The following is a 16,052-nucleotide window of genomic DNA, read 5'->3' as shown; positions in this document are numbered from 1 at the left end:
AGTCTGTAATAAGACTGGTCATGTTGCTCTCCAATGTTACTACCGCTTCAATTAAGCCTATCAGTACAACCTCTCCAAACCCCCTTCTGCTAACTTCACCTCTTCTCGACTTTATTCTAATACTCAGTGGTATCATGATTTTGCAGCTACCAACCACATAACCTCAGAGCTCCAAAATCTTAATCTCTCAACTAAACCTTAACATAGACCTGAGCAGATAACAGTTGGGGATGATAACACTCTTTCAATAACTAATATTGGTGATTCTCGAATTTATTTTTCTTCCTCTAACTTTATTCTTCACAATTTGTTGCGTGTTCCTCACATTACAGAGAACTTAGTTTCTGTCTATCAATTCTGTTGTGACAATGGTGTTTATTTTGAATTTCATAATTCCCATTTTTTGTGTGAAGGACAATCAAACAGGGACTATTCTCATCCAGAGACCAACGCATAATGGCATTTACCTTTTTCCAACCCCAAACACCATCACTCTCTCCCATGTGCCTCATGTTGGTGAAAGAACTTCCCTAGCTCAATGGTATCATAGAGTCAGTCATCCATTTCTTCGACTTGTCTTCTAGATTATTCGCACCAAATGTCTACCTATTGTTCCTACTAAATCCTCTTTTTATTGCTCTATTTGTCCTTTGGCCGAATTTAGATAGCTCTCCTTTAATATCAATACAACTCGTTCTTTTACTCCATTGCATTTATTTTTTGTTGATGTTTGGGGTCCCTTGCCTTATATTTCTCATGATGGCTTTCTCATGATGATTATAATCGACATACTTGGTTTTTCCCGATTGCCTCTAAGAGTGATGCCACATCCACCTTCTTGCTTTTTCAAAAAAATGTTGAACGATTATTCGATGCTAAAATTAAAATTGTGCAAAGTGATTGGGGTGGTGAATTTCGGTCACTTACCAATATTATCAATAATCAAGGAATAACACATCGACTCTCATGTCTTCATACACACCAATAAAATGATGTTGTAGAGAGAAAGCATCACCATATTATCGAGATAGGCTTTGCCATTTTAGCAACGACCTCTCTTTCTTGTCAATTTTGGTATGATACTTTTCACACAACAACTTATCTCATCAATTTTCTCCCGTCTCCATAACTTCACAACAAATCATCTCACAATCTTCTTTTAAAAATTGAACCTAATTAAACATTTCTCAAAACTTTTGGGTCTAAATGTTGGCCCGCCCTACAACAATTATAAAATCCATCCTCGTTCTCTTTCTTGTATTTTTCTTAGATACAACCCAATACACAAAGGGTATAAGTCTTCGTCTCCCTGCTAATCGTACGTTTGCTTCAATGATAAATCCTTTCCCTACTCATCCTTCATTTTGGGCCTTAATAAAAGAGCAATGCTACGCAATCTCCTATCTTCTACACACTATATTTTTAAAAAAAATTTAAATTTTTTAATATTTTTTTTGAGTTTATTTTTTTTAAACTAATTCAATTTTTCTATTCATTATTAATATATTAAATATTTGATAAAAAATAATAATAAAAAAAAAATATGATGCGTAGAAATTATGTAAATAATAAAAATTTGTTTAGATTTTTTCTTAATAAAACAACGTCAGTTCTGGGCCTCAATCCTCCTCACCAAACCCACACATATCTCCCAATCTTTGTACCCACTTCAGTAAATTTATTTTTCTTTTTCTTTTTTACTGCTAATGCTGCTAGAGAAGTCAACACATATAAAATGGTCGTGGCCACAGCGTTCAAAGTTCAACGCTCTCCTTCCTCTGTGCAACTGGTACAGCCACAGTCTTGAGAGAGAGAGAGAGAGATGGATTTCACAGAGCTGAGAGAAGCAATAGAGGAAGTGGAAGCAGTGGATGCCCATGCCCACAACGTCGTCGCTCTCGATTCCACCTTTCCTTTCATCCGTTGCTTCTCCGAAGCCGACGGCGACGCCTTGTCCTACTCTCCCCACTCCCTCTCCTTCAAGGTATTCTTCTCTACTCTACTCCGACACTGTTGACAAAGTGAGAACTGGGTCGCGGTCACTCGGTGACTGTTTATTAAACGACTCAATCTCGATCCAAAGTGATATATCCCCTGTTTCTAACTTATGTTTCACATTTTAAATCAACGCCATATTTCATTTTTGTTTATGGTTCTTTTTGCACTCTTCGATAGTCTCTGTTCAAGGAATTTTTTTTTAAGCTAAAATTCGAATGGAAAGAAAGAAAGGTAAAAGTAAACAGGTAAATGACGTCAGTAGAGGACAGCATGACAATAGCTTCTGTCTGGAAAGTGCATTTGAGATAATCCTAAACAGCCATTATTCACTCCTAGCACCTCACATGTTTTTACAGGATGAGTGTTTTTCATAAAGTATTTTTCACAGAGCGTGAGGTGATGAAAAATGGCTGATGAGAAGAATGAATTATTCAAGTATAGTTAATAGATTTTCAATACAATAACCTTTTGTGATGATTTTGTTTTCGCAATCAATTATTATTAGCGGCAGCCTTGGGAAAAAAAAGAGTTGCGATGTGCATTAGTTAAGTCTCTAAGCTTACGAAGAATTTGGGTTTATGAAGTTATGAACTGCCAGTCACTCATGCGTGTTAGGGTACTTCCGTATTTCCGTAGTCATGAAAACAAGATTGCAAGATGTTGTGTATATGGGAAATATATCGGTCGTGGCTGTACCGTATAAATTTGTCGAAATTGAAGTTGCTATTCAAATTCAGTATCAATAATGAATGCGCTGTACGGTGACCTGGGTGTTCCTGGGACCAACTGGCAACATTGTTTTTAGGATCTTAGAGAATGTTTGGAGAAGGAGATAAGATGAGAATTTTGTGAATAATAATAAAATAGTTTGTGAATAATAGTGAGATATTTTGAGTTAAATATTTTTTGGGTTTTAGGAAAAAAAAAAGAAAAAATTGAATAAAAAATATTATTAAGTTAAAATATTATTAGAATATAAATTTTTAATATTATTTTTGTTTTGAGATTTGAAAAAGTTAAATTGTTTTTTGTTTGAAAGTTTGAAAAAGTTAATGATTAGTTTGAAAAAGTTGTAATGATTAGTTTGAAAGTGTTTGTATTTGAGAGATGTTTGAAAAAGAAATTAGATAAGATGAGATGAAATAAGATGAGATGGGATGAAATTGGATGAGAATTATTTTCAAACATCACCTTAGCGGTAAAATAACGTTTTGATTTCACATGATATATCCTGGGCCTCGTTCTTGGGTGCAAAAGCACTTTTGATGCCTGTGCATCAAAGCAGAGTATGCTGCATTATCTTTCATCGACTTAAATGTAGTAATAGATGCTGCTATGACTTGTAGCTGCATGGCAGTTGAGGACTTGGAAAAAATAATTCAAGGGCTTCCTTTCTGACTGCATTGCTTTGTGTGTGGCAGAGAAATTTAAGGCATGTTGCTGACTTATATGGATGTGAATTGTCCTTGCATGGGGTGGAAGAATTTCGTAGACTCTCTGGATTACAGACCATTAGCTCGACATGCTTCAAAGCTGCAAAAATCTCATCCATACTCATAGATGATGGAATTGAGTTTAACAAAAAGCATGATATAGAGTGGCATAAAAGTTTTGCTCAAGTTGTCGGTAGAATACTGAGAATCGAACGTCTGGCTGAGAAGATTCTTGATGAAGTAATATACATTTATAATTTTCACTTTTCTTACTTGCATTTTATGGTACTAGAAAAGTTTTGAGCATTTCATACCATTTGTAATGCATGCATATGATGTTCTTTTTATCATCCTCTTTGTTTTAGTCAAATGATTAAACAATGCTAAAGATATTATTTGTTCTAAGGCTTTATCTTATTCTTCAGCTGGTCATACTTTTCATCTTGATGTCCAACTCCATCCCCCCCAAAAAAGGGGAGAATATGCTTGTTCTATGAAAACAATTTATTTGCTCATCGTGAGGCCAAAATATTATGCAGTTTTCATTTTTATCGATAACTTTAATGTCAACTATGCTTTTGAATCTTTGATGCATCTGTAGTTATCAACTCTCTGTTGCATGTTTATGTTTGTTCCGTAAGTATCATTGCTGGAACTAGAGAATTGGCTATTGCTTATGTCTGCAACTTCTTTTGAAAGCTTAATGTCAATCTAAACAGAAGCAGTTATAATTTTTACCTTTCAAAATATGCTCTATGAGTACATTTCTACTTTTTTCATTTCACTCGTTGTGTCTCATTACTTTTCTTGTACCTTTCTTTCGGAGTACTTCTTTCTGTTTCTTGTACATTTTTTATTACGCTTCCATGCCTATGTGAATGAGATATTGATGACCTGCATAGTTTTTTTTTTTTATAGTCTAGATGTAAGTGACGCAGTAGCTTTTTTTCTCCAGGGTGAGTTTTTGAGAACTTGAACATATATCTGTACTCAATTCATCAGCTGTTGCTCTCTCGTTGTCATTATTATTTTGGTATTATTGACTTAGCATCCCTTGTAAAAAAAAACAAAAACAAAAACAAAAGCATCCCTTACTCTCTGCTCTCGTGAACTCTTTGTTCTTTTAAGCAAAGGTCCATGTAATTTTAACGTTGTAATTTATATTTTTCATTTGTATATTACTTTTTTTTGTTTTGTGTTCCCTAGGAGTTGCCAGATGGATCAACTTGGACATTGGATCTTTTCACCGAAACTTATCTGGGAAAGTTGAAGTCATATCCTTTCAGCTTGCTACGAATTTTTTGCTATTATGTTGTCCTTACAAATACTAAAAAGAGAAGCATGTTTCAGTTGATTTCCTTATCATCTCTATCACAGTTGCTAACCAGATATATGGCTTAAAAAGCATAGTTGCATACCGCAGTGGCTTAGAGATAAATACATATGTCACAAAAATAGATGCTGAAGAAGGTCTTTCTGAAATTTTAACAGGTGAGTATAGGTTGTAGAATGAGTTTTCGCAGTGTACACTGCAAGGTATACTAACCAATTTATCTTTCCAGCTGGAAAGCCAACCCGCATTACGAATAAGAACTTTATTGATTATGTCTTTACACGTGCTTTGGAGGTTGCTCTATGCTTTGACTTGCCGATGCAGATACACACAGGGTAACAAAAAGTCTTCAAAGTGATAAATTGCTTAACATTATGCTCTTAATGATAGCTGAGAAGAAGAGGAGCAAGAAATGAAAACTTGGAATCTGGGTGGATCTTTGAAAGGGGTTTCTTGGGAATCCTACTTACAGCTGGGGATGAGTTGCTTGCTTTCAAATTTCTAGAGATAGGGAAGGGCTTTCTCGAGTCAAATAAAAAACATACCTGAAACACACTGGACTTAATTTTATCTTAATGTTTGGGTTTCCATGACATAAATAAATGCCAAGGAGGTGGACCAAGTCTGGTCCACTTCTGGAAAACCAAGCAGCTTCTAAGATTCTATGTTGTTGTTGTTTGTCCTTTTCTCAGCTATCAGAAAAAAGTACTAGAGCAGTCTGTATATTCTTACAGTGTTATTTTTCCTACTAATAATTTTTTTTCCTTTTTTCCTGCAACTAGTTTTGGAGACAAGGATTTGGACATGCGGCTGGCAAATCCCCTCCATCTCCGGACCCTTCTTGAGGACAAGAGATTTTCTAAGTGCCGTTTAGTACTTTTGCATGCATCCTACCCATTTTCAAAGGAAGCATCATATCTGGCCTCTGTTTATCCCCAGGTCAAATTTTGTATCAGTGAATCAAACTTTTGGACATGTACTTTTGATGATAAACTTGGAAGTTCTCTTACAATTAATGCAATTCCATTACTTTCAGGTGTTCCTTGACTTTGGGTTGGCAGTTCCCAAGCTCAGTGTCCACGGAATGATATCTTCCATCAAAGAGCTTTTGGAGCTAGCTCCACTAAAGAAGGTGATACCATAAGAAAGTCTAAATAAGACTTACTCAGAAGTTTAGTATAGAAAAGACAAAGGATATGTTGACATTTTCTTGCTAAATTAGTCTCCACATCTACTTTGTGAGAAGAGCTTCTTTACACTTCCTAACATTCCACTATTCCCTCCCCTCCCTCCTTCTTCCCTTCCTTTCTAATCAATAGACTCGCTCACCTACTACTTGGCTGTGAAATGCATGCATGTTTACAGAAGAAGCATCCTAATGCATAGGAAGACGACAACGGTTTTCCTTATGTATATACACCTTTTTGTTTTTGGTTTGTACTAATACCAGTTGGTGCTAATCATAAATGAGTTTGCAGGTGATGTTCAGCTCTGATGGCTATGCATTTCCTGAAACTTTTTACTTAGGTTTGTTAAAGTGAATATGTTTGATACCAATTTATCCATGATCAAAATGAAAGTTTTTAACATCAAATCATATCAGATGCCAACAGTGCTTACTTCAAACAACCAATTTTCATTTTTACAGGTGCAAAGAAAGCACGTGAAGTTGTCTTTTCTGTTCTACGTGATGCATGCATTGATGGAGATCTCTCAATTCCCGAAGCTGTTGAAGCTGCTAAGGACGTCTTTGCACAAAATGCAATTCAGTTTTACAAGATCAATTTATCTTATGGTTTAACGAATAAATTAACTCCTTACTCTGTGAAGATGAAAACAAATGCATCAGATAATGATGACTCACTTGTTCGCATTATATGGGTTGATGGTTCAGGGCAGCAAAGATGTCGTGTGAGTACTTTTTTTTCCTTTGATGTGATTTGGGCATGTGATTGTCAATTTCTGAGACAAGCATAGGAATATATTTAGAAGTTGATACAGAAGCACAAAATAGGTCTGTCAACTAGGAAAGAATGACTTGGGTCTTTTGTCCATTACAGACAGAAACGATGGAATCTCAAAACTCGTTATGTTCAAGGGTGACATTATTCATGTTTTGTTGATGAGTACTGTCTTCCACAATATGAAGCAGGGTGGCTTCCTTTATATTGTTTGGGACAGAGAAAAAGATAAATTAAACCTGTTTTCCTAATAATGCTAGCTGCATGCATCATGCTATCTATTCGTTTTTTTTTATGGAAGTAACTAGCAACACAATTGTTGCTTGTAAACCTCATGTCATGACATTAATTAGCAGCATGATGTGTCATACTATGTATTTATTTTTATAATGCATTTGTTTTCTCTCCTGTGCTTTCTTCTTTTGCCTTGTTGTAATTGCATAATTCGATTATGGTAATCAGATCAGGGAAAACTAGGAAAATGCATTCACTTTTCATAGACAATGATCTAGGATTAGCCTATTAGCCTGCCAAAATTAAGCTGTAAGGGTTTTTTGTATAGACATTGCAATGTATTTTGTTTCAGATTGTTTTTTGTGCAAGAAGTTCAAATGTATAACACAATGTCTCCAGCATAGTACTGTCTGTTGGCTTAGATCCGCAGTCATATTTTCAATATTTAAGAAAAATCATCGAAGTATAGTACAAACTTCCATCTGTTTTTGGGGCTTGTATATAACTCTTTTGGATTTAGATAATGCTGATAAAGTCTATCTAGTTTGATTTTTCTTCTTCTTCTTTTTTACCAATTTGTTGTCATTGTTTCAGGTTGTTCCAGGGAAGCGCTTCAACAATATTGTTAGAAAGAATGGTGTCGGTTTGACATTTGCATCGATGGGAATGACTTCTTTTGCTGATGGTCCGGCAGATGAGACCAATCTAACTGGAGTCGGTGAGATCAGACTAATTCCTGATTTGTCAACCAAGTGCAGGATACCATGGTACTAAATATCTTTGAGAATCTGCTGGTCCATTTTGCATAATGTATTCCTCTGTGTCCATTTTGAAATTCATGGGTAGCAGCATGTAAATTAGATTTCCCATATCCCTCGTCTCCATCAAATATTGAGGGGTGAAAATGAAGATTGCAAATCCCCTACATTTTTCCCCCCAAAATAATTAGGATGTTTAATAATCTGGACTTCATTTTGACCTTTGATGAAGTGTGCAAAACCCAATAGTGTGGACGAATTTTATCCTTAATAATTTAAAAACTTCTCATTAAAGGTTCTAGAAACATCACTCTCTTTCTGTTGACTTGTAACGCCTTAATGGAAGGCCCAAACCACATAGTCTATACTCCAAAAGGACTAGTCAATGATACAATTGGAGTCCCATCAGAACCTTATAAAGAGCAAGACTTCTTCTTCCTAAGCAATATGGGATCCCATACACCATCTACAATGGACAAGCCCGACGAGGACGTCGGGAATATGATTGTGATACCTCATATGATATGGATAAGGATAGGTGATGTATAGGATCCAACATTGCTTGGGAAGGAGAAATTCTTGCTCTTTATAAGGTTCCAATGGGGCTCCAATATTTGTAACGCCCCAATGGAAGGCCTAAACCACATGGCCTATAGTCCTTTCCTATACTCCAAAAAGACTAGTCAATAATACAATTGGAGTCCCATTGGAACCTTATAAAGAGCAATAACTTCTCCTTCCTAAGTAATGTGAGATCCCATACACCACCTACCCTTATCCATATCATATGAGGGTATCACAATCTACCTCCCTTAAATTCCCGACATCCTCGTCGGGCCTGTCTATTGTAGGTGGCACGGCTCAAGTCCCACATTTCTGGTTGGGATAGGCTCTAATACCATTTGTAACGCCCCAATGAAAGACCCAAACCACATGGCCTATACTCCAAAAGGACTAGGCAATGATACAATTGGAGTCTCATTGGAACCTTATAAAGAGCAAGAACTTCTCCTTCCCAAGTAGTGTGTGATCTCATACACCACCTACCCTTATCCATATCATATGGGGGAATCACATGACTTCTATCTAACATTTGGTTCAATATTTTTTAGTTTTTTTTCTTTTCCCTATTTCAACCATGGTATCACTAATTAGGTTCATGTTAATGGCCTCCTTTGTTTTGCTTTATTTATTTAATTTTTTACTGGTATTTATGCCCAGTAATTGGGCTATGCAAAAATAGACCTACAACCGTGCACTCAATTTATTTGGTGCTTCTGCTAAGAGAGCATCTGAGGAACATAGAATTATTTATCAGTAAACTAGTTTTATTTGCAGCATATCTGACTCAGCAAATCACTCTCTTCTTCAACAGGAAAGAACACGAGGAAATGGTTTTGGCTGATATGCATCTTAAACCTGGTGAAGCATGGGAATATTGCCCAAGAGAGGCCTTGCGAAGGGTTTCAAAATTTCTGAAAGATGAATTTAACTTGGTATGGAGGATAATTAATATGTTAATTGCAATCTGGTTTGATGTTTAATTTTCAAATGTTGTGTCCAGGAAATGAATGCAGGGTTTGAGAATGAGTTTTTTCTCTTGAAGAGTGTACTAAGGTATGTCAACCTAGGATCGCTAGGTCAGTTCGTTATTTGTGTATCCTGTCAGAACTATTATTAGATGTAATTTAAAACTTTTGCAGGGAAGGAAAAGAAGAATGGGTGCCAATAGACTCAACAGCTTACTGCTCTACATCAGCATTTGATGCTGTTTCCCCCTTATTTCGTGAAATTATTGCTGCTCTTGATACCCTGAATATTCCAGTGGAACAGGTACAAAACAGAACTCATAACGTTCATTTATGCTTATTTGCTTAATTTTGAAGCAGTTTTCTATTGGAGATGCTTGATTGCACTGATTTTGTTAATCTCTGTTTCCATCTTTAGAGGAAAGATATTTTGCATATTACTTCCTGATTTAACCCTGCAATGCCACTACTTTCAAAGAAACTCAAAATTTCTGCAAAATTCAGTGTGAAGCATTTGCATGCCGGATCTTTTCACTCTGTGTCTATTGCTGGTCTAGGAATTGGCAAGTCATTTTCTACTGAATCCTGAGTCTATGAAGCCTGCCTCAGTTATATGTTTGATAGATGGACATTGAAATAGAAGTACAAAGAGGATGTAAATCTTGTAAAACATTAAGGAAACTACGGATTAACCTTCTTTCTATACCTGCAGAGAGGTCAAACTTGAGTAATCTATTCAGCCAATAGCCATTAGGCTTGCGTTGACTAACAACATTCTTTGACTTTGGCTTCCAAACTGGCCCAATCTGTCAAAATTGCAGCCTTAGTCCCTGAAGATCTTTTGCATGAGGAATGAAACATAACCATATTTGTTTAATGCATCTGTGTTGTCAAGCTGAATTTTACAAATGATTTGTGATAATGGCTTTGTTCGAGATCACTTTTTCTTTTTCTTTTTTGCTTTCATAATTTGTTTACTATTATTACCTCTAAAATTAAAGGCTACCCATTGTTTTTCTGTTGACATCAGAACTGGAAGAAACCCTATGTTGTTTTATCTGTCTAATTTAATTTGTTCTTTGGCATGGGGAAGTGAACTGTGACAATCTTTTGTTAAAAAGAATCAAAGGCTATTCATGCCGATACTGTCAAGACTTCCACTCTATATTAGTCTTCATGTAGCAAATAGTTTATAGTTTATACACGTCCTTGCAACTTGTCTGAACTCAGCCAAGATTAATGACTGATCTATTTTGAATCTGCTTCCCTCATTTCCAAACTTAGCCATTATGGATGAGACCAAAATTGATTGTTCAGCAGAGGCTGGCGTGCCCTCTGTCTGCAGGACTTCTTCCCAGGTTATTGATTTTCTATCTTGGTGATTATGATTGAACATTCATCAGTCACTTTCCACATTTTCGCTTTGTTTGATTCATTAATGAAGCCATAGTATCTGTTTGTTTGCAAAACCCTGCTTAATTCTTAATAGAGGTGACTGCAATGCCTTGCTGTCTGTTCCTGTATGTTCCATTGTTGAGGGTTCTTGTAATTCAAGTATTAATTGCCTTGCCTTTGTTAACTCTTCTTGTATTTTATAGGTCCATGCAGAGTCTGGGAATGGTCAATTTGAGCTGGCTCTAGGGCACACCACTTGTATTTATGCTGCTGACCACTTGGTTTTCACCCGTGAGGTTATTAGGGCTATAGCAAGGAAACATGGACTACTAGCAACTTTCATGCCGAAGTAGGTGCCGAATAATAGTTAATTTCTTTCATACAATAAGAGAGAGAATTTTAAATGGTTCCTGATTTTCAAAACTTAGGGGGAAAGGCTAGCCACTAGTGACTCCACATCCAATTGACAGACTTAATGTGGGAATACAATTTTTTATGCTGTGATGTCTATTGCTCAATACAAGTGCAGAATATTTTAATGCCTTTATGTTTGTAGCATTTTCTTCTTAATGTTTCACAATGTGATAAATTTCACTACGTAACATGGTTGACTCTACTTAATGGCCAGGTATGCTTTACATGACATTGGTTCAGGATCCCATGTGCATATCAGTTTGTATCAGAGTGGAGAGAATGTTTTTATGGCATCAGGTGGAACTTCTCGATTTGGAATGTCCACTGTTGGGGAGGAGTTCATGGCAGGTGTTTTACATCATCTTCCTGCAATTTTGGCATTTACAGCGCCTGTTCCAAATAGGTAATTTATTTTTCACATGATATTTTACAATTTGATGTAGTTCTTATTATTGTCTCTGACGATGTATTTGATGTCTATTATTGGCATATACCTACCAAGCTGAGCACTTTCATCCAGTCCTAAAAGAGAAGCATTTTTTAAGTTAGTTTGTACTCTCTGAATCCGTTGTACATCCACCACAGCAAATACAGCTTGTCAAATTTCCATGTTACTTGTCAAATTTCGTAATTCTTTTTATTACCCTTTATAAGTACAGTGAATAGATTACCTCAAAGCATCTTTAAATTGAGAAATTTGGGTCAATTATCCAAATAATGTTCCGATCAAAAGATATTCTTATTCGTCTTCTTTATCTTTTCATAGTCTCTCTTTCTCTCTCCCTATGCACATGCGAATGTGTGCGCTCATGTGGGAGGTGGTTGCACATGCAAGGCCACATGTGTTGCTGCATGCCTAATGCTCAAGTGCATTTAATTGTTTTACTTTTCCCTTCCTTTTTCCTTCTTTATATAATTCCTAAAGCCTCATCAGAAGTTCAACATTTTAGGGGCTGTCTTTGCCAGGATTGGAGTTTCAAATTTTCTGTTTTGTAAACTTTTTGCGTATAATGGAACAAATTTGTAATGTAGATATTTATACAATAAAAGTTTGCGTGGGATGTAAAACTTAGTAGGAAAGTAGTATCGTCGGGTGTAATTTTGTTCTTTATATGTTGGTTGTATAGTTAGAATTTTGCTTTATATGGGCTGTTTTCTGCTTTTTTAACTGTTATTTGCCTGCAGTTATGATCGAATAGTACCAAATACATGGAGTGGAGCATATCAGTGCTGGGGAAAAGAAAACAGAGAAGCTCCACTGAGAACTGCGTGCCCACCTGGAATTTCAGATGGTCTGGTCAGCAACTTTGAAATTAAATCATTTGATGGGTGTGCAAATCCACACTTGGGATTGGCTGCTATAGTTGCTGCTGGCATTGATGGTCTTCGGAGGCATCTTTCTCTTCCTGAGCCCATTGGTAAAAATGTGGTCTCTTACACATGACAAGTTGAACATTTTTTTTATAGTTACGGAGGTGCATGATGACGTTTGTTTATGAAACAGATACAAACCCTCATAGCCTTGCTGATAAACTTCATAGATTGCCAACATCACTTTCTGAATCATTAGAAGCTCTTCAGAAAGAGAGTGTCTTCAAAGATCTAATTGGTGAAAAGCTTTTGGTTGCCATAAAAGGAATTCGCAAGGTATGTACCAAATAGGCCTTATGAATGGTTAGCTTGTCGAATTCATTGGCTGTCGGTTCCTAACTTTGTCACTACCCAAACTCCTATATAATATATTGGTGGTTAAGGGAATAAAAACCACATTAAAGAATAAAAGTAAGTTTGTTAATATGAAATGGCATAAAGCGTTCCAAAACATTGACCCAGATATGGACATATTCTGTATAACTTGCCTTAATTTTTCAAAGATGCCTTGAGTTTATTCATTAAAAAAAAAAAAAATCAAAGATGCCTGAGTAGCTTCTGAACTTTTGTCAATGAATCTTGAATATTTCAGCGCATCTTTCTTGCCTGCAAAATAGCAAGATTTCTATGTTCCATGCTGTAGAACATAGCAGAGCATGCTCAGGCATCTTGTACTTTTCTTGGTATGATTCAATAGCATGCACAGATGCCTTGTACTTTGCTTATAAACTAATCGCAAATATAGGCTCAGCTGACGCATCAAAGGCATAAAGCACACTTTGAGTCCTTACTGTCCGAGATAGCAAAATTTGTACCTGACAAATTGCAGGATGAGAGTTCTAAAATGCTGTTATTGAACCATTCTTAAAAGGTTTTTTTCATCAGTTTTGAATGCAAATTACAATGCTGTGTGTGATTTCTTGTTTGCAGGCGGAGATTGATTATTACTCACAGCATAAGGATGCATACAAGCAACTTCTACACCGATATTAAGCCTGATTATTTTCTGGCTCTGGTCAGGTTGGTCGATAGTTGGAAACATGTGGACGATCCCTTCTCTCTGAACTTTGTATTCCCTTTGCTGCTTATTATTAGAGAAACAAATCGTATGGAACAAACATTTGTTTTTCTGCTTTTGTTGATTGGTCCCTCATCTCATTGTCGGAACAAACAAATCGATAGATAAATATTTTGGTTCACTTCTTAAACGTGCAGACCAGTCACATTAATCTCATGTAAATTGGAAAATCAACCAATTTAGTTTGATAGATATTATAGCAAGCATTTTGAAGGAAAATGGATCCTACATTTCCAAAAAAAAAACATGGGGCTATTGAAAGAGAGGTTACAAAGATAGAAAAAGTTTTCCTTTTCTATTATCCAATGTGGTTAGGCAGAGCGGGAAAGGAGAAGCTGCACCACCACCTTATAACTGCATCATAAAAATAGCACCCTTTCAAAATATAATTAACCAAATTGGGTATAACGAACTGACTGAAGTTAAATCTAGTACCATATATACAGGCCACCTCTATAGTGAAATTGGAAAAAGGAAAAGCTATTTAAGAGAAAGAAGTAGGAAAAGGGCAGGCATCCTGTTATTCGTGTCCCCATGGTTTTGCCATTTCAAGTCCTCTCGGTTTCATTGTTGCTGCTAATTGCAGTACTGCCTCATGATGCCAATGCATGGAAAAGTGGCGGTCATGATCACCATGCAGTGCGAGCGACTTTGCCCAAGCACCATAGGCCCAAGTTCAAGCCCGGCCCCTGGAAGCAGGCTTTTGCAACCTTCTACGAAGGCGGTTCCGGAACATTCGGTATCACCATTATTAATACCCACCCTTTCTTTTATTTTGTTATGAGACTTATTAGTTATTTCTCATTGCTTGATTTTCCTTTTATGGAAAAAAAAAAAAAAACAAAATATTTTTTTAGATTCTTTGTTTTTGATATATAGATGGGGTATTATATAATAAGCAAGAATAAGACAATTCTAGCTAATAATTTCTTCTATATCTTATAAAATATTTTCTGGCCCATGAGAAATTTTTTCTATTTTTTTAGGATGAACAGGTATTGCCAGGCCTGGAAATTCTAACTAGCAAGCAAGTTAATAAGATTGATATTGTTTTCTATTTTTCCCTTGGCCTGGCCTAAATATGCAAATATTACGCAGATCGATTTATGCAAAATATATGTATATATATATATATATTTATGATCAGTACGTAAGTTGTACATGCGCTCGGTTATTAGGTAAATGGGAAAATTTAAGATGCAACTCGATCGTACGTTAGTGAACATATATAATATATAATATATATACGTATGTATGCATGTATAAATAGGGGGAGCTTGTGGATACGAAGACGTGGTGAGTGAAGGGTATGGGCTGGACAGTACAGCAGCACTAAGCACTGCTCTGTTCAATAAGGGTCAGACATGCGGAGCTTGTTATGAACTAAAATGTTGGAATGACCCTAAATGGTGCAATCTGGGTGCCCCTTCTCTCTTCGTCACTGCCACCAACCACTGCCCTCCTAACTACAATCTAGCTAGTGACAACGGAGGCTGGTGCAACCCTCCTCGTGAGCATTTCGATCTTGCAAAGCCTGCTTTCCTCAAGGTTGCGCAGTCGTACACGGCTGGCATCATTCCTGTCCAATATCGCAGGTTTGTTAGTTAATTAATTAAATAAATAATATATTCCTAGCTAGCTAGCTGCAGCTTGCTTCAAAATGAGCTTCTTCATCGATCGGTTCTATTTCACAAATAAATATAATAAATATATAAATATATATGCAGGGTTCCATGCAAGAAGCAAGGAGGCATTCGATTCACCATAACGGGGAATCCATATTTCAACCAAGTATTAGTATGGAATGTGGGGGGTGCTGGAGATGTGACGAGCTTGCAAGTGAAGGGTAACAAGAACCTTAAATGGACATTAATGAAACGGAATTGGGGACAGAAGTGGGATACCGATGCAATGATGGTAGGGGAATCACTCACCTTCAGGGTTAGAGCAAGTGATGGTAGATACTCAACCTCTTGGCACGTTGCCCCCAAGACCTGGCAGTTCGGTCAGACCTTCGAAGGCAAAAACTTCAAGTAGCTGGCAAGCATGCATATATACATATATATATACCTGTATTGATTATGTATTAAACCTCCTCTCTTCACCTAGTCTCCTGATCTCGCTCCATCGCTAGCTAGCTGCATGCTACTACTCTTGTCTAGATGATCTGCAGCTCAATCTTCTTGCTTGCTTTATAAACTTGATCAGTCAAGTCTTTGACCACATCTTGTATGATGCTATTATGTATATCACTTTGAAAAGGACGGCCAGCAATTAAGCCGACCTATTAATATCTTCAACAGCTACTACCACATTCCATTCACTACTGCATGCCATCCCACCGAAATTGGGTCTTTCTTTTTATAGCAATTAAAAATAAGAATTATGAAATTAATTTAGATGATGGCAGATTTTGGCGCAAAAAATAATAAAAATAATAATAATAGAGTTCAAAACAAGGCAGGCCTTCAGTTCGTTCGGTACAGTAGAACGGTTCCTTCTCTATTGCAGTTCTTTCCTCGTTTTTCTAAACCTTAAAAAGGCATGG

General features: G+C 36.5%; 2 protein-coding genes across 2 annotated transcripts; both read left to right on the top strand.

The window, feature by feature from the left end:
• Positions 1–1,740: 1,740 nt before the first annotated feature.
• Positions 1,741–13,660, top strand: LOC109005694 (protein fluG). Its single transcript, XM_018984734.2, has 18 exons — positions 1,741–1,984; positions 3,420–3,671; positions 4,638–4,705; positions 4,807–4,922; positions 4,994–5,099; positions 5,547–5,703; positions 5,801–5,896; positions 6,243–6,291; positions 6,413–6,675; positions 7,554–7,726; positions 9,093–9,213; positions 9,282–9,334; positions 9,421–9,550; positions 10,845–10,990; positions 11,270–11,458; positions 12,241–12,473; positions 12,560–12,702; positions 13,357–13,660. The coding sequence occupies exons 1-18, from the start codon at positions 1,823–1,825 to the stop codon at positions 13,417–13,419; spliced, it is 2,520 nt and encodes an 839-aa protein (XP_018840279.2). The 5' UTR covers positions 1,741–1,822; the 3' UTR covers positions 13,420–13,660.
• Positions 13,661–13,768: 108 nt separating this feature from the next.
• Positions 13,769–15,939, top strand: LOC109005696 (expansin-A4-like). Its single transcript, XM_018984738.2, has 3 exons — positions 13,769–14,243; positions 14,775–15,099; positions 15,232–15,939. The coding sequence occupies exons 1-3, from the start codon at positions 14,039–14,041 to the stop codon at positions 15,539–15,541; spliced, it is 840 nt and encodes a 279-aa protein (XP_018840283.2). The 5' UTR covers positions 13,769–14,038; the 3' UTR covers positions 15,542–15,939.
• Positions 15,940–16,052: the final 113 nt, after the last annotated feature.

This window comes from Juglans regia, chromosome 3 (genome assembly GCF_001411555.2).
Source record: "Juglans regia cultivar Chandler chromosome 3, Walnut 2.0, whole genome shotgun sequence".
In the NCBI taxonomy this organism is placed as follows: domain Eukaryota; kingdom Viridiplantae; phylum Streptophyta; class Magnoliopsida; order Fagales; family Juglandaceae; genus Juglans; species Juglans regia.
This window is presented reverse-complemented; position numbering and strand designations above follow the sequence as displayed.

Coding starts and splice junctions, on each gene's coding strand:
- LOC109005696 (XM_018984738.2), top strand. CDS start 14,039: ATGGTTTTGCCATTTCAAGTCCTCTCGGTTTCATTGTTGCTGCTAATT. Junction 14,244..14,774: donor AGGCGGTTCCGGAACATTCG/GTATCACCATTA, acceptor ATGTATAAATAG/GGGGAGCTTGTGGATACGAA. Junction 15,100..15,231: donor ATTCCTGTCCAATATCGCAG/GTTTGTTAGTTA, acceptor ATATATATGCAG/GGTTCCATGCAAGAAGCAAG.
- LOC109005694 (XM_018984734.2), top strand. CDS start 1,823: ATGGATTTCACAGAGCTGAGAGAAGCAATAGAGGAAGTGGAAGCAGTG. Junction 4,706..4,806: donor TATCTGGGAAAGTTGAAGTC/ATATCCTTTCAG, acceptor CATCTCTATCAC/AGTTGCTAACCAGATATATG. Junction 9,551..10,844: donor TGAATATTCCAGTGGAACAG/GTACAAAACAGA, acceptor TGTATTTTATAG/GTCCATGCAGAGTCTGGGAA.